This window comes from Kogia breviceps, chromosome 6 (genome assembly GCF_026419965.1).
Source record: "Kogia breviceps isolate mKogBre1 chromosome 6, mKogBre1 haplotype 1, whole genome shotgun sequence".
NCBI classification, from domain to species: domain Eukaryota; kingdom Metazoa; phylum Chordata; class Mammalia; order Artiodactyla; family Physeteridae; genus Kogia; species Kogia breviceps.
The window spans coordinates 53,423,558-53,447,014 of record NC_081315.1 but is presented as its reverse complement, the minus strand read 5'-3'; the positions used below and the strand labels follow the sequence as shown (position 1 = coordinate 53,447,014).

Sequence of the window (23,457 nt, the reverse complement as noted above, 5' to 3'; positions counted from 1 at the left end):
TAAATCTTTTCAAACACCATTAGGAAGAAACACTGAATGTTGTCAAATATAAAACTGTCTTTTTTAGAAATAAGAAAACGAGGCACAAAAGTACGATTTTACCCAACTTACACGCTCCAGATCACAATAACTGAATTCTTCTATAAAGGAACTGAGGGAAAATATTTCTTTTAATCAAGATTGTTTCATTCTCCCTTTCTGTTCAGAAGCAAGGATTTCCATCTTTCAGACCACCAATGGTTTAAGCATGAGCTTATGGTGCCCAAGCATAGGACAAATCATTATGCTTCTAAAGGAAGGCTAAAAAACAACAACAGCTGGTGGATATCAGTGTAATGTCAGGAAAGTCCCTGTGAAAATAATACACAGATGCAGCCAAACCTGAGAATACAGGGCAAAGAAAGGGCTGTATAAAACTCCAGGAAAGATACAAGTAAAAAAAAAAAAAAAAAAAAAAAAAAAAAGCCCCTTTAATCCTAATACAGTCAACTGTAAAAGTGACATCTCACATTATCTGAGATTCAGTAATGCTCCCCAGTACCTGGAAAGGGCTTCAACTGTGACTATTTAAAAGTAAGAGAGAGGGGCTTCTCTGATGGTGCAGTGGTTGAGAATCCGCCTGCCGATACAGGGGACACGGGTTCGACCCCTGGTCCGGGAAGATCCCATATGCCGCGGAGCGGCTGGGCCCGTGAGCCATGGCCGCTGAGCCTGCGCGTCCGGAGCCTGTGCTCCGCAACGGGAGAGGCCACAACAGTGAGAGGCCCGCGTACCGCAAAAAAAAAAAAAAAAAAAGTAAGAGAGAATAACACAAATGAGTGAAAACCATAAAAGAGGAGAAAAAAGTAAAAAACGCATAAAACTAAATGAAAAGATCTTCCCCTCTTCTCTCCAGTTTCTTTTTGAACTAAGTGAAATGTAAATATCAGAACTGCCATAAAAAGAACAAATTCATTAAGGCTAGCAGGGTTCCTCACACACACAATTATGCAAAGTATTTACTGATAAAGTAATAGTGTTTTGAGTTTTTATAACACATAACTTACTCATGCTGATAATAGTTTGACCTGTAAGTGCTCAAAAACAACAAGCTTATCATAAAGGCATATTCTTCAGATTCACAAGCAATTAGACAGTACTATTCACTCAAAGTTTGGGGAAAAGATCTCCACTTTGAAATAATCCAGAAAGAAAAGCCCTGGTGAAGCTCTCTATCAAACTCCATGAGAAAGACAACAAATGTGTTGAGAGTAACAAATGAAAAGCAGTTTTATATCTACCTCCATAATCTATAGGTCATTTTTACAGCTCCAAGTATGTCATCTGCCTCCCAAACATGTTTATCATTTGCATTAAATTATCAATTTCCTATCCTCATTAAAATATCAGAAAGATAACTTAGAAACAAGAAATCCGATTGGAGTTAAATACCTCATTTTGTAAAATCCACCTCTACAAATAATCTGTGCCTATCTTGGAGAAAAGTAATATTTTCCTAGCAAGTTATTAAAGAATTTTAAAATTATATTCTACTGTTACTTTTCACGACTATTAATTTTCAAATTTCACTTATTAAAAAATTACATTCTCTATTTTAACATAAAAGACATTCTTTTCCCCTTTTAAAATAAAAGAGAAAACAGGTTGATGACAATAAAAGCAAACACCCTAACTATGCCATTAGAAATAAAGGGGACATACAACTCAACAACAAAAAATCAAACAACCCAATCAAAAATGGGCAGAAGACTCAAACAGACATTTCTCCAAAGAAGATATACAGATGGCCAATACACACATGAAAAGATGCCCAACATCACTAATTATTAGAGAAATGCAAATCAAAACTACAATGAGATACCACCTCACACAGGTCAGAATGGCCCACATTAAAAAGTCTACAAAGAGCAAATGGTGGAGAGGGTGTGGAGAAAAGAGAACCCTCCTACACAGTTGGAAGGAATGTAAATTGGTGCAGCTTCTATGGAAAAGAGTACAGAGGTTCCTCAAAAAACCAAAAATAGACTTGTCATATGATCCAGCAATCCCACTCCTGGGCACATATTTGGAGAAAACTGTAATTTGAAAAGATACACGCACCCTAATGTTCACTGCAGCACTATTTACAATAGCCAAGACATGGAAACAACCTAAATGTCCATCAACAGATGAATGGACAAAGAAAATATGGGGGGGTGTATACACACACACACACACACACACACACACACACACACACACTGGAATACTACTCAGCCATAAAAAAGAATGAAATAATGCCATTTGTAGCAACATGCCTGGACCCAGAGATTATCATACTAAGTGAAGTAAGTCAGAAAGAGAAAGACAAATACAATATGATATCACTTGTATGTGGAATCTAAAATATGACACAAATGAACTTACTTACAAAACATAAACAGACTCAAAGACATAGAAAACAAACTTATGCTTACCAAAGGGGGAAGCAGGTGGAGGAGTGATAAATTAGGGGCTTGGTATTAGCAGACACAAACTACTATATATGAAATAAATAAACAACAAGGTCCTACTGTATAGCACAGGGAACTATATTTAATAACCTGTAATACACCATAATGGGAAAGAATATGAAAAAGAATATATATATGTATAACTGAATCACTTTGCTGTATATCAGAAACTAACACAACACTGTAAATCAACTATACTTCAATAAAAAAAGAAAGGAAGGGCTTCCCTGGTGGCACAGTGGTTGAGAGTCCACCTGCCGATGCAGGGGATACGGGTTCGTGCCCCGGTCCAGGAAGATCCCACATGCCGCGGAGCAGCTGGGCCCGTGAGCCATGGCCGCTGAGCATGCGCGTCCGGAGCCTGTGCGCCGCAACGGGAGAGGCCACAACAGTGAGAGGCCCGCGTAGAGAAAGGAAGAGGGACTTCCCGGGAGGTCCAGTGGTTAAGACTCCATGCTTCCAATGCAGGGGGTGTGGGTTTGATCCCTGGTTGGGGAACTAAGATCCCACATGCTGCGTGGCGTGGCCAAAAAATTTACCACAAAAAAAAAAAAGAGAAGGAAGGAAAAGAGAGAAAGAGAACAGAAATTCTTTGGAAGAATCTTTATTATTAACCTGTTTACTTGGTTATATGTACAGACATGTTTACATATATACATATATATTTATATAGATTTACATATAAAGTATATATTTATATATATATATTTGAAGCCCAAGAAGCTGTCACAATTATTATTCCTAGCCGTGCGACAGTGGGGATGCAGGGATATGAGCACTCACATTCACTGCTACTGGAACACAATTTACAGTGGCAGGTAGGGAATGTGCCTGGCATACATCGATTCTTGAAAAAAGGGTAAAACAACAAGGTCTCTACAAAATTATAAAATAAAGATCCAATAAATAGCTGTTCCAAATCCTTCTGTGCACAACAGCCACCTATTTCTAGCTCCCCAAAAGTCTTTGGAAGGGAAAAATTAGAGCAGAATGAAGAGAATCACTCATATCTCCTCCACCTACCACCATGTAAATACTTGAAAATGTCACTGACCTGTTAAAAACAAATTTTTTTCCTTCTAATTTATCTCTCCCCGCACCTCCCCGACCCGTCCCCTTTGGTAAGCATAAGTTTGTTTTCTAAGTCTGTGAGTCTATTTCTGTTTTGTAAATAAGTTCATTTGTATCATTTTTTTTGGATTCCACATGTGATACCATATACAAAATTTTTTACTACCAAGTATGTAATATATAACAGGCACTATGCTAGATGGTAGAGATTTTAAAATAATTTTTGAAACTGCTGCATCTTCAAAGAGGTCACATACTCTGATGAGGAAGAAAGGCCTGAAAACTGACAAGTACAATATCTTTTTGATACGAGTTATAAGGACTATGGAGGACACTGAAATGGTACCAAACAAATTGGGAAGGGGACAGAGGTCAGGGAAAAAGAGTTGGCTCCTGAACTAAAGAAATGGAGGTGGGATGGAGAAGGGCTCCAGCCAGAACAACAGGATCAGCACTTAAAAGAGCAGGCAAGGCTTCCCTGGTGGCGCAGTGGTTGAGAGCCCGCCTGCTGATGCAGGGGACACGGGTTCATGCCCCAGTCCAGGAGGATCCCACATGCTGCAGAGCGGCTGGGTCCGTGAGCCATGGCCGCTGAGCCTGCGCGTCCGGGACCTGTGCTCTGCAACGGGAGAGGCCAAAAAAAAAGCAGGCAGATGTGGGAAAAATGCATGTTGAAAGAAATGCAAATAAATGGCTAAGCTCAGTGCAGGGAATACATGGAGGAAGGAGCAGATGAGGCTGCAGTGTTAGCAAACACCATTATCATGGGGGCTCTCTATGCCTTGGGACTCTGCCAATCACTTCCAGCCCATTCTAATCCCTACCTGAGAAGCCCAAGTAAACTGCAGGAAGAAAGTGGGCCAAAGGATTCCACCCGTCTCCTTTCCCTATTAAAAAACGCGATGCTGGAGTGGAGCAATAGTGGCAACAATGCAAAATTAAGCAGGGCAGGCCCCCGAATTCATCCAAATTCATATTTTAGGCCTCTGCCTAAAAATACAGAAGCACATATTTGCAAAATTTCTGTTTTGAATACATGAATATACCAGACACATAACTTTTATAAATACCGAATACAACTATTTCACACCTACGCCCAAAGAAGTTTGTATTCTCACTGGAATATCAATAATCTTTAACCTTCATTAGCCAGTGGACTGAAAACTTATGAGTTTACAACAATTTTATTGAAGAGTATATCCATGTTAATATGCTGGTCTCCAATTTTAAGATTCTTGAGGACAGAGACCACATTTTATTTATTTCTGAATCCCTACCTTTCTCCTCCCACCACCAGCACCTAATAACACTTTGCTTATACACAGGAGACTCCAATAAATATTTATTATATTATGCAGCAATACCATGCATTTGTTAAGACAGCTAAACAACATTTGAATTCAGAAAGAGTTTACATACTGGGCTTGGGAATTTCATGAGCAAGGATACTAACAGTGTTTGCACAGAATCCTCTGGTTGTTGAAAACCTCCATATACATTCTCTCATTTAATTCTCACAGTTACCCAACGGAATAGGTCTTCCTTTCCTCCCAGTAAACAGAGGAAACAGAAGAAATTAAGTGACATGCCCAAGGTCACATGGCTAGTGACAGACCAAAGACTCTGAAACCCAGGTGTCCTCACTCACAGGCCACTGTTCTTTCCATGACAACCTTTAGTCTATCAAAAATATTTACATATTGAGGACACATTTGCCAAGCAAGGTACTAACATGCTGGGAAATAAAACAGTGAACAAACCTTATGAAACGTACAGTCCAGGAAGGGGGAAAAGACCTTTAATAATAATTATAAATAATTACAAGTGTGCAAAGACAACCAGAGAACCTAACCTTGAGGGCTGTTAAAGAAAATAAATTTTTTAAAAGTCACTAACATTTGTTAAAGATGGTAACACAGATTTTATTCAAGAACAATGAGGTAGGTATAGGGACGACTGCAATGGGATTTTACAGTATGGGAGAGAGACGGAGTTCAACTCCAAATACAGCATGGGCAAGAGGGAATGTATAATAAAGAAGCAGGGTGCAGGGGTGACTGGATAGAAAAATTACTAAGAGGAAATATCAGGGAGGAAGGGGAAGGGGCGGGGGGTGTTGTGTTTCTGGTTAAATTGACCTAACAGGTTTTTTTAAAAATAAATTTATTTATCTTATTTTTTTATTTTTGGCTGTGTTGGGTCGTCATTGCTGTGCACGGGCTTTCTCTAGTTGCAGCGAGCGAGGGCTACTCTTCATTGAGGTGAGCAGGCTTCTCATTGAGATGGCTTCTCTTGTTGCCGAGCACAGGCTTCAGTAGTTGTGGCTCGCGGGCTCTAGAGCGGAGGCTCAGCAGGTGTGGTGCACAAGCTTAGTTGCTCCGCGGCACGTGGGATCTTCCAGGACCAGGGCTCAAACCCGTGTCCCCTGCATTGGCAGGCAGATTCTTAACCACTGCGCCACCAGGGAAGACCCTGACCTAACAGGATTCTTGCTGAAGACAGGCAGGGTGATCCATACATCACCTGAGGGATGGTGGCAGAGGAGCAAGCTGATCAGATGTTGAGGCTGGTAGGGGATTGTGGTTAACCTGACTAGCAGGGTTCTTGCTAAAACTAGACTTTACAAGGAAGTGCACAGATGGACCTATTAGAAAGGTCAAGACCTGACCAAAGTTTGGTCAGGCAAAGAATCTTCATCAGGGCCTCACAGAGTCTCTCAAAGACAGAGGTAGTATTATACTGAATCCCAAGGATTTTTTTTCTCCTTTACCTTACTTTGAATTACTTAACTCAATACACAGGCATCCATTGACTTACTATTGTCTAAAGCTTCTAAAACTTGAAGGTGCTCTTTAAAGTAAGGGATCTTATTAAAATGCATTCTAATTCGAGGATTGGAGTCTGAAATCTTGCATTTCTAACATGCTCCTAAGTGATGCCAAAGCTCCTCAATTTAAGTGTCTAAAGTAGACTTCTCAAGGGTTATAGTTATGGAAGTTCCCTCATGACCTAGTGGTTAGGATTCCATGCTTTCACTGCCATGGCCAGGGTTCAATGCCTGGTCAGGGAACTAAGATCCCACAAGCCATGCAGTGTGGCCAAAAGGAATCAAGAAATAAACATATTCTAAAATTTTTTTTAAAAGTTATAGTTATGCATAGATATGATCTCCTCAGTCCTGGGGGTGGCCTTCTGTCACCAGAGGGTCAAGAGTAGCCTTTCGTCCCAACGGTGCTAAATAAAATGACAGTGATACTTCCTTAATACTGAATGACAAAAAAAAAAAAAAGGTAAAGATATCTCTAGAACCTACAGTTATCACATGACAATACATTCCCAACACCTTATAAACATGCTACCATTTGAGCAAAAGCTAAAATTTTTTCCCCGTTTTTATTTATTTATTTATAACATCTTTATTGGAGTATAATTGCTTTACAATGTTGTGTTTCTGCTGTATAACAAAGTGAATCAGCTATACATATACATATATTTCCATATCCCCTCCCTCTTGGGTCTCCCTCCCACCCCTCTAGGTGGTCACAAAGCACCAAACTGATCTCCCTGTGCTATATGCAGCTGCTTTCCGCTAGCTATCCACTTCACCTTTGCTAGTGTATATATGTCCATGCCACTCTCTCACTTCATCCCAGCTTACCCTTCCCCCTCCCTGTGTCCTCAAGTCCATTCTCTACATCTGCGTCTTTATTCCTGTCCTGCCCCTCGGTTCATCAGTACTATTTTTTTTTTTTTAGATCTCATACATATGTGTCAGCATGTGGTATTTGTTTTTCTCTTTCTGACTTACTTCACTCTGTATGACAAACTCTAGGTCCATCCACCTCACTACAAATAACTCAGTTTAGTTCCTTTTTATGGCTGAGTAATATTCCATTGTATATATGTGCCACATCTTCTTTATCCATGCATCTGTTGATGGACACTTGTGTTGCTTCCATGCCCTGGCTATTGTAAATAGTGCTGCAATGAATATTGTGGTACATGTATCTTTTTAAATTATGGTTTCTCAGGGTATATGCCCAGGAGTGGGATTGCTGGGTCATACAGTAGTTCTATTTTTAGTTTTTTAAGGTACCTCCATATTGTTCTCCATAGTGGCTGTATTCCCACCGACAGTGCAAGAGGGTTTCCTTTTCTCCACACCCTCTCCAGCATTTATTGTTTGTAGATTTTTTGATGATGGCCATACTGACTGGTGTGAGGTGATACCTCCTTGTAGTTTTGATTTGCATTTCTCTAATGATTAGTGATGTTGAGCATTCTTTAATGTGTTTCTTGGCAATCTGCATATCTTCTTCGGAGAAATGTCTATTTAGGTCTTCTGCCCATTTTTGGATTGGATTGTTTGTTTTTTTGTTATTGAGCTGCATGAACTGCTTGTAAATTTTGGAGATTAATCCTTTGTCAGTTGCTTCATTTGCAAATATTTTCTCCCATTCTGAGGGTTGTCTTTTCATCTTGTTTATGGTTTCCTTTGCTGTGCAAAAGCTATTAAGTTTCATTAGGTCCCATTTGTTTATTTTTGTTTTTATTTCCATTTTTCTAGGAGGTGGGTCAAAAAGGATCTTGCTGTGATTTGTGTCACAGAGTGTTCTGCCTATGTTTTCCTCTAAGAATTTTATAGTTTCTGGCCTTACATTTAGGTCTTTAATCCATTTTGAGTTTATTTTTGTGCATGGTGTTAGGAAGGGTTCTAATATAATTCTTTTACATGCAGCTGTCCAGTGTTCCCAGAACCACTTACTGAAGAGGCTGTCTTTTCTCCATTGTATATTTCTACCTCCTTTATCAAAGATAAGGTGACCATATGTCCATGGGTTTATCTCTGGGCTTTCTACCCTGTTCCACTGATCTATATGTCTGTTATTGTGCCAGCACCATACTGTATTGATTACTGTAGCTTTGTAGTATAGTCTGAAGTCAGGGAGCCTGATTCCTCTAGCTCCGTTTTTCGTTCTCAAGATTGGCAAAGGCTAAAATTAATACAGCTCAACTGAGGAACATTTTGGTTCCCAAATGTCTAGCTACTTAGAATTGTACTTTTTGGTAGTCCGGCTCTAACTACAATCTGAAAACATTTTTTTTATTTCAGTTCTTCATAACTTGCCATTTCCCAAATTAAAAATTGACAAGGTTCGGGCTTCCCTGGTGGCACAGTGGTTGAGAGTCCGCCTACCGATGCAGGGGAAACAGGTTCGTGCCCCGGTCAGGGAAGATCTCACGTGCCGCAGAGCGGCTGGGCCCGTGAGCCATGGCCGCTGAGCCTGCGCGTCCGGAGCCTGTGCTCGCAATGGGAGAGGCCGCAACAGTGAGAGGCCCGCGTACCGCAAAAAAAAAAAAAAAAAAAAAAAAAAAAATTTGACAAGGTTAACAAAGGATTGATTAAAAGGTTGAACATTCTGACAAATAAGACCCCTTTGGGAGTCCTTAACAATAGAGAGGAAACACAAGCATCAGTCCTCAAAACAGTGCTGTGTTCCAATTGAGACTTCAGTTTTGACAAATTGGTGTTATTCACTGACTCAAAAGTACAATTTCTAAGAGTTGAAAATAAGAGAACCAGTTGAACATTTGGCAGGGTGTGGGGAAGGGTTAGGGAGAATGGAACCAGGCATACATGAGTACAACCTATAACCAACAGGGAGTTTTTAAACAAAGAGCAATTTCAGTAGTTAAATCTAATGCTACAGGGCACCAGCAAACAAACGGATTCTCTAAAGAGAAGGTCATGCTGATGCCAATCTGTGTGGAACATGATCTGGGCATCGAGATACCAGAAAAGTTGACATAAAAGACTTTTACCCCTACTGTTTCCACTTTATTCTATATTTACACTGAATACTAAGAAATTATTTAAGTTAAACCATTAACTATTTCTACAAAGAAACACACAAAAATTAATACCCAATACTATAACTACTGAACTATTCTCATCAAATTTCAATTTGAGAACAACAAGAGAACTTGGGCAAAAAAAATAAAACAATAGTAGCAATAAAATAAGATTCAGTCTTTCCATTACAAATATTAATAAGACTGCTTGACTATGAGGTACTTAGACTATTACCCAAATAATGTTTGTTTACCTTCAAACTCCTGCTTTTAAGTTCTAACTTCAGAAAATCAAAGTAGCACTAATACATATGATAATAAACCTACAGAAATTGGCTATGATTTACTAATCAGAAATGATGACTATGTTTATAAAAAATAATAACAGCTACAAGCAACCATCACACTGTTGAGATATTGACAATTAACTAGATATCACTGCTGCACATTGAGCTAGGCCTTTTTTTTTTTTTTTTTTTGCCATACACGGGCCTCTCACTGCTGTGGCCTCTCCCATTGTGGAGCACAGGCTCCGGACACGCAGGCTCAGTGGCCATGGCTCACGGGCCCAGCCACTCCGCGGCATGTGGGATCTTCCCAGACCAGGGCACGAACCCGTGTCCCCTGCATCGGCAGGCGGACTCTCAACCACTGTGCCACCAGGGAAGCCCTGAGCTAGGCCTTTTACGTTCAGGATATCTAATCCTCCCAACATCTCTGAGGTACTGGTCCTAAACACAGGATCCATGGGGAAAAAAATTAGATTACTATCACCCTCATACCACACATAGTGGAGTCTCAGACTACTTTCATCCTTAATATGGCCGAAGAAGGGGTCCACACATGCTCAGGAGAGGAGTAATGGTGGCTGGATGACAGCTGGAGGTCAAGCCACAGGGAAGGTGGCCAGGCAGAGTTAGAAGAATAGCTATATATACCCGGGTCTGAACAAATAAGTAAGTATATTGAGGATAATGGGAGCCAGGTTTCTCACTGACAAAGGAGAAAGTGAAAAATACGTAAAGGGATAAGACTAGGATGAACCCTGTGCTCAGAATTGCAGGAATTAGTATGAACTCATTGGGTATATATGGATAGATATAGATTAAAATATTTGGATGTAAATTTGCATGGGTATGTATTTTCTAGCATTGTCCAATGAGAGGGCCTGGGAGCAGCAAAACATATGTAGTAATAAGCACACCTATCACCTAAATTCTGGTTTCCAAATACTGTTCATCACTGGCCAGAACCAAGGCCCTTAGAGAAATGGCCAGTTCCAGGACTGATGCAGAGAAAGTATAAGATAAACCTGGGGGACTTCCCTGGTGGCACAGTGGTTAAGAATCTGCCTGCCAGTGCAGGGAACACGAGTTCGAGCCCTGGTCTGGGAAGATCTCACATGCTGTGGAGCAACTAAGCCCCTGCGCCACAACTACTGAGCCTATACTCTACAGCCCACGAGCCACAACTACTGAGCCCGTGATCCACAACCATTGAGCCCGTGGGCCACAACTACTGAGGCTCATGTGCCTAGAACCCGTGCTCCACAACAAGAGAAGCTACCACATGAGAAACCTGTGCACCGCAACAAAGAGTAGCCCCCACTCACTGCAGCTAGAAAAAAACCACACACAGCAACGAAGACCCAATGCAGCCAAAAATAAATTAATTAAATAAATAAAATTTTTTTTAAAGATAAACCTGGAATATCTGGTTGTGCCGGCAAGTAACGGAGTACTCAGAGAAAGACAGGAACAAATCAAAGGGACACAGAAGCCAGCCTGAACAGGACTCCAACTAGCTAAAACTGAGACAATTTGAGCACCAAAATAAATAATGATTACAGATTATAACTCATTAAATAAAATAGGAACCCATGAGTCCACACTGATACTAAAAAAATAAATAAATGGGAATAAGTGATCCCTTACAGTAAAAATGTCAAATAATAAATGTAAAAGCAATGACAGAATTAGAATATTGGCAAGTATCATAGAGAAGAAATATCAATGAACACTCAAACTAGTAGGTGAAAATGGAAGGAGATAGTTACATAATCTCAAAATAGCTCCCAACAAAATATTAATCACAAAAAGAAAAAATATATAATAACTTTATATTGGAGAATCTTTATAGACATTTTAATCAAAGGAATCACTTCCAACAATGGACAAACATACATTATGTGCACCTGATAAGATGCTGTAAGAACAAGATGCATCACACCTGTGATACTTGTGCCTCAAATACACAACCAGGTCTCACCACAAGGAAACACCAGACAAACTCAAACTGAGAGATATTCTACTAAATGACTGGCCTGTAGTCCCTCAAAGATATAAAAATCCTGAAAGTCAAGGAAAAACTAAGGTATGTTTCAGTTTGAAGAAGGCAGCACACACAAAACTGGGTGTGATACATGATTCCTGACTGGATCCTTTTGCTGAGGATGACATTATTGGAGCAACTAATGAAACTAAATGGATTCTCTGGATAAGGAATATATAGGAGTTCTTTGCGCTATTCTTTGCAGCTTTTCTAAAAATTTGAAAATGTTTCAAAATAAAACTTAAAAATCACTTCTGCAGGGCTTCCCTGGTGGCGCAGTGGTTGAGAATCCACCTGCCGATGCAGGGGACACGGGTTCGTGCCCCGATCTGGGAAGATCCCACATGCCGCGAAGCGGCTGGGCCCGTGAGCCATGGTAGCTGAGCCTGCGCGTCCGGAGCCTGTGCTCCGCAACGGGAGAGGCCACAGCAGTGATGCCCGCATACCACAAAAAAAAAAAAAAAAAAAAAAAAAAAATCACTTCTGCAAATGAACAGTTTTCACAGCTACACTTTAATTAAGCATGCTATAAAAGATGGCCTTAAGTTAGTTAATAGATACAGAACAAAACTGGAAGTTATACCCCTGAAACTAATGTTATACGTCAATTAAATCTCAATCTTTTAAAAATGGAATGTTGGAAGAAAGGAGAGTTTAAAACTTCTCTATAGGACTTAACATTCCTAATAGATACCATTTTTCTTGTATTTTTCAAGAAGTAACACAAGTATTCTGCTTCAATACCTCCTAATCAAATATACAGTTGAAGACAAGTACTACATGTGCTTTCATATATCAGAAACTCAAAAGATACAAAAACTCTTCAAGTACCTCAAGGAAAAAAAGTCGTTAATGGTAAAAGTAATCACATAGTAATTATTTTGCACTCAGTAATGTAAAACAAAAGCAATCCTGTATCAGATGGTAAGAGTAAACTAAGGACAGCCAAGTATTGATATCTGCAATTCCCAAAACTATAATTCTGAAAAGATGACCATACTTACTTCAACTCCCTCCCCCCAACCCCCGAAAAAGCGTAACATATTAAATTGGTTGGTCAGATAACAATACTGTAAAGATAATACTTGGTCAACAGCCACTCAAAGTGATGCTGTAGAAGTATACTGACATAAAAAATTCACAAGTGAAAAACCTGGTCTATGGACAGTAGGGATCCATTTGTGTATTTTTACATATGTATAAACAAAACCATGACAGAAAAGATTAGGAAGTGATATCACAAAATACAACAGTTATCTCTGAAGGTGTGATTATGAGAGATTTTTATTTTCTTCCTTTTCGTATAAGTATTTTGTGATTACTCCAATGTATTATTCTTTCTTTTTTTAAAAAACATCTTTATTGGAGTATAATTGCTTTACACTGTTGTTAGTTGCCATTGTATAACAAAGTGAATCAACTAGTATTATTCTTACACTAAAAATAAAAGTCAAAGATAATTTTAAAGTATTATTTAAATTTAAAGTTTTCTATTTTCTCTTCCACCATTATATTCTTGATGACCCTTAGAAAGCAGTCCTCACAGTATGAGATATTAATACCTGGTCATGAAAGACTTTTCTTAAAAACAAGGCCTATCTGAATACCACCTTTTAATATAATTTTATCAATTAGAGATAAGGTAATATGAGGTAGGTTCTCTGGATCTAGACTGCCAGGATTCAAATCCCAGTGACCCCAATGACTACCTACATAATTTGAACAAATTATTTAACCTCTCTTTGCCAGTTTCTTCATCTGTAAAAATGGGGTTCCTGCTAGTTATTAAATTGAGTTACTTATCTAAAGCATTTGGTGTCTGGCACATGGTAAGCACTTAGCAGGCTATTTTTATTATTAATTTATTTTACAGGTGAGGATATTGAAGCACAAATCAGCTGAATCATCTGCCTGAAAACAAAGATGCTGGTAAGGGGGGCGGGGTGGGGGGAGGTGTTTGGAGGAAAGAAGGAGGTAAGAGAGAAGAGAGAAGCAGAGAGGGAGACAGAGAGAGACACATATAAACACAGCTAAAACCCTGGGTCCCTTTCCCAAATTGCTATTCTTTTGAAAACACAAATGGCAGCTGTCTAGCATAATGTTCAATAAATATTTCCTTCCTTTCCCAACCTCTTTGTTTTTTCCTATACAGAAACAGACCTGGTTTATATTCATTCTCATTCCTAAACCACCTTCCTACAAACTTCTGTTTTAAAGTTAACTATATTTGTTCTAACTCTGTTCCAACCAAGCAGTTTTACATTAGGAAATTACACCTTGTTTTTTTCCTAGTCAAATGTTTCTGTGGAATTCCATGTCAGAAGAGACTTGCAATCTAAAAATGCTAGAAACATAGAGAACACTCTATATAGTTTTTTTTTTTTTTTTTTTTTTTTTTTTTTCTGGTACGCGGGCCTCTCACTGTTGTGGCCTCTCCCATTGCGGAGCAAGCTCCGGACGCGCAGGCTCAGTGGCCATGGCTCACGGACCCAACCGCTCCGCGGCATGTGGGATCTTCCCGGACCAGGGCACGAACCCGTGTCCCCTGCATCGGCAGGCGGATTCTCAACCACTGCGCCACCAGGGAAGCCCTCTATATAGTTTTTGAATGACTGTTAAGAACTCTGATCCTAAATCTCCCTCAATTTTATATGCATAAAATGTCAGGAGAGGAAAAACCCTAAGTCAAGAGACCTGTGTTCCAATTCTACCCAGGCCAATAATTAGGCCAGTAACGTGAGGTTGGTGATTTTGCCACTTTAGCAGAAAAGAGAGGAGTAAGCTGTGTTACTGATAGACCCCATCTAGCTCCCAAATTCTACAGCCTCTTGAACAAACCTGAAAATGGAGAATTCACAGGCAATTTCATACCTCCATGACGTTCCCTCTAACTGAAATCTCCCATTTCCCCTTACCCTTTTAGAGAACTCATTATCCCTTCCATTAACTATCCATCACTTCTTCCATGAAATCTTCCCCTGCTCAAATAGAACCCAATGCTCTATATTCTTTGGACCCCTATGCTTGTATTGCATCTATTACAGATGACTGTTTATACACTGTCTACCATTTCGAGAGTCTCACATCTTGCACAGTGCCTAGCACACAGAAGGTACCATGGATGTGTTTAAAGATTTGAGTCTACAAAGTTAAATTAGGTTCCTGTGAAGTTTTTGTATGCACTATCTGGGAGTTTAGCTTAATCTGGCCAATATGGAGCACAGGCCAATATGCAGCACAACCAAAGGTTTGTCCCAGTTAGAATCAAAGCAGTGCAAATTTATTCTGAACCAGGCACACCAGTGCCTGCACAATGAATGATGTTTTTTAAATCAATAGTTCTTTTCTTCTATCTTAAAACCCTCAAGAGTTATGAGTCATCACCTTCATAACCCTATCTCACATTGCCCTTATTTTTGCAGCTGCATCCACTTATAGACACTTTACAAATAAGCTTCCAAGAACCGGAGAGAAATATTTGTATTTAACTCCTAAACTGCAACAATAATTTTCTCTGCTTATCTGTTTGTACAGAAATAATATTCAGGAAATTATACCAAATAACAAATAGATAATAACCAAAACTTTGTTCTTTCACTTCTGATAATAATTATTTCTACTTACGAGGTGTTCACTTCAGATTTTAAACTATCGGTGGACAAAAATCAAAACCAAAAATATGAGATTAACTTTTCTGGACTGTCAAGCAGCACACGGGCAAAATATCTTGAGAATTTATTAACTGCTACGTGTGACCTGACTGAAAAATTGTGTTCCAAATAGTACCAACCCTCTAATGTGCCATCTACATTAGTTATGGCAAGATTCTTCTTATGCAGCTAATATGCTTCAGGATAATGAACTTATCCATTACATTTCTGTAATTATTACTAAGCCATGGAAAAGCAGGATACTATTGTATTTATATTCAGAAAATACCACCCAAACCTTCTCTATCCACTAGTTTCAGCCAAATCTGGTTCTTCCCTGCTTCAAACAATTTTAGCTATGAGTTCCAAGAAACACAGGCCCCTCAGAAGCACTCAAGGACATATCTACATTGCCATTTCAAAAACAGCTTTTAAACTCTTGAAGAAATCAAAAAACAGCAATGCACAAAATACTCAAAGATGAGAAATTTCAAGTGGAGATGCTTGGTTATCTTGATTCAAACTAAAATAGGAAGCACAGACGTTTATGAAATCACTCACTCCTCTCATCTAGTACTACCTATCTGACAAACTCAGAATCAACTTCTAGGATGAGCCTAAGAAAGAGGTTTCATAAGCTCAAATGTGTTGGTCAGGTTGACACAAGCCAGGCACCCGTTGTGCATATGAGAAACATTAGCAAGTCCACCCGCTGGTTAGCCTCTGTGATGGCTCAGTTTTGCTTAAACACCCTAGAAAGGATTAACGTTCTAGATATAAGCTTGTGAAAATAAGGGTTAATTAAATTCTCAGGATTCAAGTGCCAATGTGATGACGAAAAATTATGGGAGGTGGGGAAAGAAGAAAATCTTTAAATGCTAATTTTCTCCACAACGGTAAAGGAGCATATGGGGTGGGTTTCAATCTCCGAGTTTTTATTAGCTTTCTAACCACAGATTAAACAGAGGTGAATCACAGCGAAGCCTTCAAAAGAGTAATTCCCCAGGGTGTAAGGTCCTGTTTTCGGAGGAGCTGAGGCTTGTTTGCTGCCACCATACTCCCATCCGGCCACCCCATCTTTCTGCCCATCCCCCTCAACTCGTCTGCAATAAACGATAAGGGAAATAATGACGAGCACTAAATGTGACGTTGAGTTGGCATTTACAAATGATTTGCAAAACAACTCCCTAATCAACCCAGGGCACACTACCCAGACTCTATATGGTGGTTGTCTAAAATGATAGAGCCCATACTCTTCAGGGGAGCACGCTGGGAGGAGGGGCACCTCGGGAAAGCAAGGCGCTCCAGTCCCCAAGACCCCAGGTTGTCACCAGAAGATCCTGACGCGCAAGCAGCCGCGTTGTGTTAAATCCACAAGACTTGTCACCCCCACTTCCCACTCCTAAAACCTAAGTGGGGAATGAAAAGGGTCCTGGGGTGACAGAAGAAAAGTAGAAGCTCTATCTTCTGTGCTTGGGACCCAGAAAAAAAGCAATGAACAGGGGAGACGGAGACAGGCGACCGGGCACGCGTCGGATACGGGTCTTGCGGAAGAGTGGGAGGTATCTATGTAGAGCGTGCAAACAAACTCAAGAGAAGAGCGAGAGGAAAGGTTGGGGTGATGGAGAAATGCGGGCACAGGCATCGGGGTGTGTCGGGACTTGGGGTCCGGGGAGAAAGAGCCTCCTTGGGGGCCGGAGGATTCCTCGCCTGCTCGAAGCGGGCCGAGGAGGCGGCGGCGGTCAGGCAGCGCGAGGATTCGGGGCAGGTTCCCCGAGACCTGGTGGGTGGGAACGCCCGGGTCAAGCAGCTAGGGGCAAAGCTGGGAGAGGGGTGGGGGACCCGCGGCCCAGGTCTCCTGAACAAAGCCGGTGCGCGCTGGGCCTGGCTACTCACAACAAGAAGCTCATGTCGGCCGTGGCGTGGGCTGCGGGCTCGGCTGTCGCGAGGCCTCGGGGTGGCGGCGACGTCGGCGGCCAGGCAAGGAGAAGAAGGAGGAGGAGGAGAGGACGAGGAGGCGGGGAGCGCCGGCTGCTCGGCGGCCGCAACTTGTTCGGCTTCGCTATTTCCAATGGCTGGCAGAGGGGGCGGAAGTGGGAAGCGCAAGGCTCGAATCACTCAGTGGGAGGAGAAGGAAAAAGGGGCGGGGAAAGGGCCACTCGCCTCCTACGCAGAGAACAACCACCGCGACCGCAGCGTTGCTCCCCAGGCACTTCGTCTGCAGCCCCTCGCTGCCCCTACCGCGTGAGCTCTCGCGAGAGTGGCGCGCGCCCACCCTACCCCTCCCGTTGCGGCCCCGGGTCCCCTACTTTCTGGGCACCTTTGTAGCCCCGGGCCACACCCCGCAAGTGTGCTGGGGCCACCCGTTTGGTCGAGGCCAGTCCACCCGGTTGGGGGTCGTGGCAGAGCGCTCCGAGCTGCTTAGCTGGGTTTCAGCGGTCAGGAAGGAAATTGGCTGCAGCTCTGGGATGTCAGTGAGGGATGGAATTGCCACCAGAGTTCTGCCCACTCTGAGTGCCCAGATGAAATGTTATGGAGTCTCTCTGCTACGTATGTAAAAACAGGAGTGAGTTTCATCTAGTTGGAATGGTTTGGGTGTGGTTCCGCCAGAAGAGAGGAAAGGATCTAAATGGGCTTTCAAGGTCCCTGTCGTTTTATGGGCATGTTTTAAAACCCTAAACAAGGAGATGGTTAGGGTCCATCACTGTCTGAATAGGCAAGTGAGGCTGTCATCAGCAGCTGGGAAAATTGCTGTGGTGACATATCCAAGTTATATGGAGCAAATAGATTATAAAGCCTTGCCCTGGGCCCCTTAACTACGTGAAATGCAAGTCCTTCTATAAGGGGGTACTAAATTCTTTCTAACTTCTAAAATGTTTTGTGCATCAGAGTGCTCAATGGCTATAATGGACTTGAGCCCCATAAATGCTTAATCAGCGTTGCCACCAGCCCACCACAGCATTATCAATTTGGGTACCGATTTATTTTACGAAGAGATGTCCATCTTCTTTACTCACAACACCCGTCAAATCTACAAGTAACTTTTCAAAAAATCTGAACAAAATTTAAATTATGTGCAGCTAGTAACCCACCTTGGGCTAATAGACTTGAAGGAGGTGCCAATATGAAATGTGTTCTGTTGAGTTTATGTACTATTAGTTTGGCATGTTAGTAAATCAAACCATTTTTTAAAACAAGAAAATATTGAAGTGTTGATACTATCTCAGGAAGAGCAGAGGTCACTGGAATAATTTGAAAAGACTTAAGGCTCCAAAGGTGCTGGAAAGGAGGGAGAAGGAGGCATTATCTTACTATAGTGAAAATCATGGATTTATGACATAAAAACCCTGTGTTCCAGATTTTGGTATGATACAAATTTAATATACAATTCCATAAGAGTCTTCTGACAATGACTTGAATGACCAGATTAGGATATTATCTTTTATTTGGGGAAGAGTAAGTCTGTAAACCTGTTAGAACAACAGTTTCACCCCCTTTAAAATGAGCGCTTTGGATTATTACATGATCTCTAAGGTATCTTCCAGTTCTAAAATTCTGTCATGCCAGGGGCATCCTTTAGATTACTGGCAGACAATTTCCATCGGCTCCCTGGTTTGGTAGGCTGGCTTATGTAGCCTTGCTTTTGGTCTAACTAAATTTAAATGAATCCTATGACTCTTGAGTCAGGGCAATAATTGGGAGAGGACAGAATCTGCAAAAATACTGAGTTCTTTATCATACCACTAGGAGAATTGCCTGAAATTAACAGCTGATAAAACATAAATGTATTGGTCGTAAAAATGAGAGAGATGTCATGTTAATCATACAAAATATAATTTCAGAGGTTAGACATTTAAATCAAACAATGACTGTCACTTAAAATTATTCAGCACTTAAAAAAATATTGGGCAGTTTAAAGTCAAAGAGAGACTATATTCAAATAGAGATCTATAATTCCATGTTCTTCTTCACCAATCCAAATTTCATACCACTCTCTTCCTAAAATTTCAATTTCAAGAAGTTACTCTCCTAGTTAAAATCTTATTTTGTTTATGAAGCAAGAATATTGAAATTTGTATTCTATCCACCAGTTTCTCAAAGAAGTGGAATTATAACATGAACAGAATAGAATAGAATGTGAGTGGGTATATGCCTTCACATATCTTTCAATATTCATTCAAGTTAATTTCTTATCATAATAAACAAGTAAGTATATCTATATAAATATAAACAAACAAGATAATTATAAATTGTGGTAAGGTATAAAATAAACTGAATAATGTGACAGAGAGTAGTGGTGAAGGAAGATCTAATTTAGACTGAGTGGTTAAGAACGGCCTCTTTGGGCTTCCCTGGTGGCGCAGTGGTTGAGAGTCCGCCTGCCAATGCAGGGGTAACGGTTCGTGCCCCGGTCCGGGAGGATCCCACGTGCCACGGAGCGGCTGGGCCCGTGAGCCATGGCCGCTGAGCCTGCGCGTCCGGAGCCTGTGCTCCGCAACGGGAGAAGCCACAACAGTGAGAGGCCCGCGTACCGCAAAAAAAAAAAAAAAAAAAGGCCTCTCTAAGGAAGTGAAGTTTTGCTGAGACCTGAAGGAAGAAGAGCTAGGGAATGATCATTTTCTGGTAGAGGGGATGAAAAGTACAAATGCTCTAAGATAAGAAAGAGCTTTAAAGGGTTCTCAGAACTGACAGGTTATGGCCTGGGCAGGCTGAGCAAGAAGAATGGCATCAGATAAAGCTGGACATGTAGACTGAGGGCTGGCTGGGGCTCACAGCCATTTGGTTTTATTTTAAGAACATAGAGGAGTCAGCCGAGAAGTAAAATAGTAAGAAGTTAAGATAAATAATCTGAATAACATTTTATTTTTTTAATTTGGAAAATTTCAAACCCATAAAGAGGGTAAGAAATTAGTATAATGAATCCATCACACAGCTTCAACAATTATCAGCTCATGGTTCTTGATTAACATTTTAGGATGATCACTCTCCCTTCTTGTGGAGAATGTTCCAGAGGAGGCCAACATGTCAGCAGGGATGCCAGAAGACTTATTGTAATAGCACGATCGTTTCTCAACAGCTGTGACTTGGTTTAGGGTGGTGTCGTTAATAATAGAAAGAAGTTAATAATCTCAAAATGAACAGCACTTGGTGATTCATTGATTGATTATAGGGATTGGAGAAAAGAAGGAGTCAACGGCTACTCCTGTTATTTTGGCTTTAGTAATGGGTGGATGGTGCTGCCACTTAGTGAAATAGGGAAGATCTGAGTCACAATTTTGAGGTGAAACTAAAAGTTCCATGTAAGATATGTTAACTCTGAAATGTCTTTTAGACATCAAAGTTGCCATGTCAGGTAGAGTTTTGACAGCTGTGCAAAGTCTGGGGAGAGATCTGAACAGGAGATAAGAATGCAGGACACCTCAGTAAGTAAATATTGATAGTATTCAAAGCCTTAAGGTGGGCTTCCAAATAGGAATTTATATGCCAGATAAGAACAGACTTAGCAAAGTGTTACCTTTAAGCATCTGTGTTTCTTTCTTCTCTTCCCAGATACCTCAGGTTTTTGATCACCATTTACTTCCTCTCTTTCAGTTGTAGTTACATTCTCCTTTTCCTTCAAGGTGAAGGTTTCTACAAACATAAAGAAAATAATTCACCATATCTTTTTATAGGATAAGTTAGTCACTGCCAATGTGTTAATTAATATGTTACCCTTCTCCAAGAAAATAACACCCAGGTAAAGCCAAATTTCCAAGTAGTAGATCAGGGGAAATTTCTCCTTATAGAACTATTTCAGTTTAAAAAAATGAAATGGGACTTCCCCGGTGGCGCAATGGTTAAGAATCCACCTGCCAATGCAGGGCACACGGATTCGATCCCTGGTCTGGGAAGATCCCACATGCCTCGGAGCAACTAAGCCCCTGTGCCACAGCTACTGAGACTGCACTCTAGAGCCTGCGAGCTGCAACTACTGAAACCCACGTGCCTATAGCCCATGCTCCACAGCAAGAGAAGCCACCGCAATGAGAAGCCCACACACTGCAACAAAGAGTAGCCCCCGTTCATGTAGCCCCCTCTCACGGCAACTAGAGAAAGCCTGCACACAGCAACGAAGACCCAACACAGCCAAAAAAAAAAAAAAAAGAAATAGGAATGATTGAATTATTATTAGAATATCACTATTTTTGCAACCCCCAATGGATTAATGGATCTAGACATTGATCACCAACGGCTGCTAGTATCACAAGAGAGACAACCACACTTTATGTGTGTCCTCTTGTGTTCCATGTGTGATGGAAGACTATATCATCACCTGTGAAGAAGTCTTGCCAACAAAATAGAAGCTGAATCTGATCAAGCCTCTATATCAGATTTATCAAATTACAGGAAATATAGGGCACAGAAGAATATGGTAAAGAACATGTTAAATGACACAACAGGGATGTAAGCAACAAATCCAAACAGTGGGGCAAATATGCAGGACCTAATTTCTTCAACAAATGAATTGCAAGAAAACAATAGAGCTGAAGGAGAGACATAGGGGTTGAAAGAAACATAAGAGACATATCATCCAGCTGTAACGTGTACAATCATTTGCATCTCAATTCAAATAAGCAATCTGAAAAAGAACAATAGCAAATGTTTATGTCATTTATAGACAACCAAAAACTTTAAACATCGGATATATGATGTTACTAAGGACTAATTATAATTTGTAGTGATCATGTTGTGGCTGTGTTTTTTGAGTCCTTATTTTTTAGAAATATGTACTGACATAATTGCAGATGAAATAATATGCCTGGGATTTGCTTCAAAATAGTGTGGGAGGGGGAAAGGAAGTAAGAGTATAGATGAAGTGTTAGTAATTGTCAAAACCAGGTGATGAGTACATGAGGATCATTATACTGTGCTGTCTACTTCTGTTTAGTTTTGAAATTTTCCATAATAAAAAGAAAACGAACAAATAGCAGGTCTCAGTTTGAAAAGGCCTAGAAAAAGTGTTACTATTAATGGGGTTTTAAATTTTTAATATAGAAGATGAGTTTTCGGACTATGGAGTTCTTTCCTTGCCTTCACATTAGCTAGCTTTTTCTACCTATATATATATATATATATATATATATATATATATATAAATGTTCTTTTATCTGTAGAACTAAAAGCAAATGTTCCTAATGCCAGAGAGAAGAAATGCAGAATTCAAACCCTGTAGCTAAATCTGAGCCTCAGGATTTCTTAAGTAGCTGTTCTCTTCTGATTCGGTAATGTGATCTGACTCTGAAAGAATAGATACCTGAACAACAAACATGAGATAAAGTATACCGGGGCAACAAATCTTTAGAAACCTGATAAAATGCATTCTGCTGTGCAGGAGTGTTTTGGTTACATAATATCTAGATTGATGTGGTAATTATTCCATCTAATTAGTTTATTACATATTATTTTTGCTTTTATAACTACCATTTTTTGATTATTCCTGATGGGCCATTCACTCTGCTAAGCTTTTTGTATCTTTTATCTCTGTTTTATTTATTTCTTAGACTTCCCCATGAGGGTGATATTAGGTGTTATTTTCCCTCTTTTATAGATAAGGAAACTAATGCTGAGAGGTTTTGTATGTAACTTGCTCAAGATCACATAGCTCGTAAGTACAATCTGAATTCAGTAAAGTCCATTTCCCCCACTTCCCAGGATGACCTAAATTAGAATGAATATATTCTTTTTTTTTTTTTTTTGTAAGAAGATATTGGGGGTAGGAGTTTATTAAGTTATTTATTTATTTTTGCTGTGTTGGGTCTTCGTTTCTGTGCGAGGGCTCTCTCTAGTTGTGGCAAGCGGAGGCCACTCTTCATCGCGGTGCGCGGGCCTCTCACTGTCGCGTCGCGGCCTCTCTTGTTGCGAAGCACAGGCTCCAGACGCGCAGGCTCAGTAGTTGTGACTCACGGGCCCAGTTGCTCCGCGGCATGTGGGATCCTCCCAGACCAGGGCTCGAACCCGTGTCCCCTGCATTAGCAGGCAGATTCTCAACCACTACGCCACCAGGGAAGCCCCAAGAATGA

The 23,457-nt window shown here is 40.6% G+C and overlaps 1 protein-coding gene across 1 annotated transcript in view; it reads right to left on the bottom strand.

Moving 5' to 3' along the window:
- MOB1B (MOB kinase activator 1B) overlaps nucleotides 1-17,805 on the bottom strand; it is a 54,424-nt gene extending 36,619 nt beyond the window's left edge. The window contains exon 1 of the mRNA XM_059065786.2: nucleotides 17,294-17,805. Within this exon, the coding sequence (XP_058921769.1) occupies nucleotides 17,294-17,307 (14 nt within the window). The 5' untranslated portion in view covers nucleotides 17,308-17,805. The remainder of the gene's footprint in view (nucleotides 1-17,293) is intronic.
- Nucleotides 17,806-23,457: the final 5,652 nt, after the last annotated feature.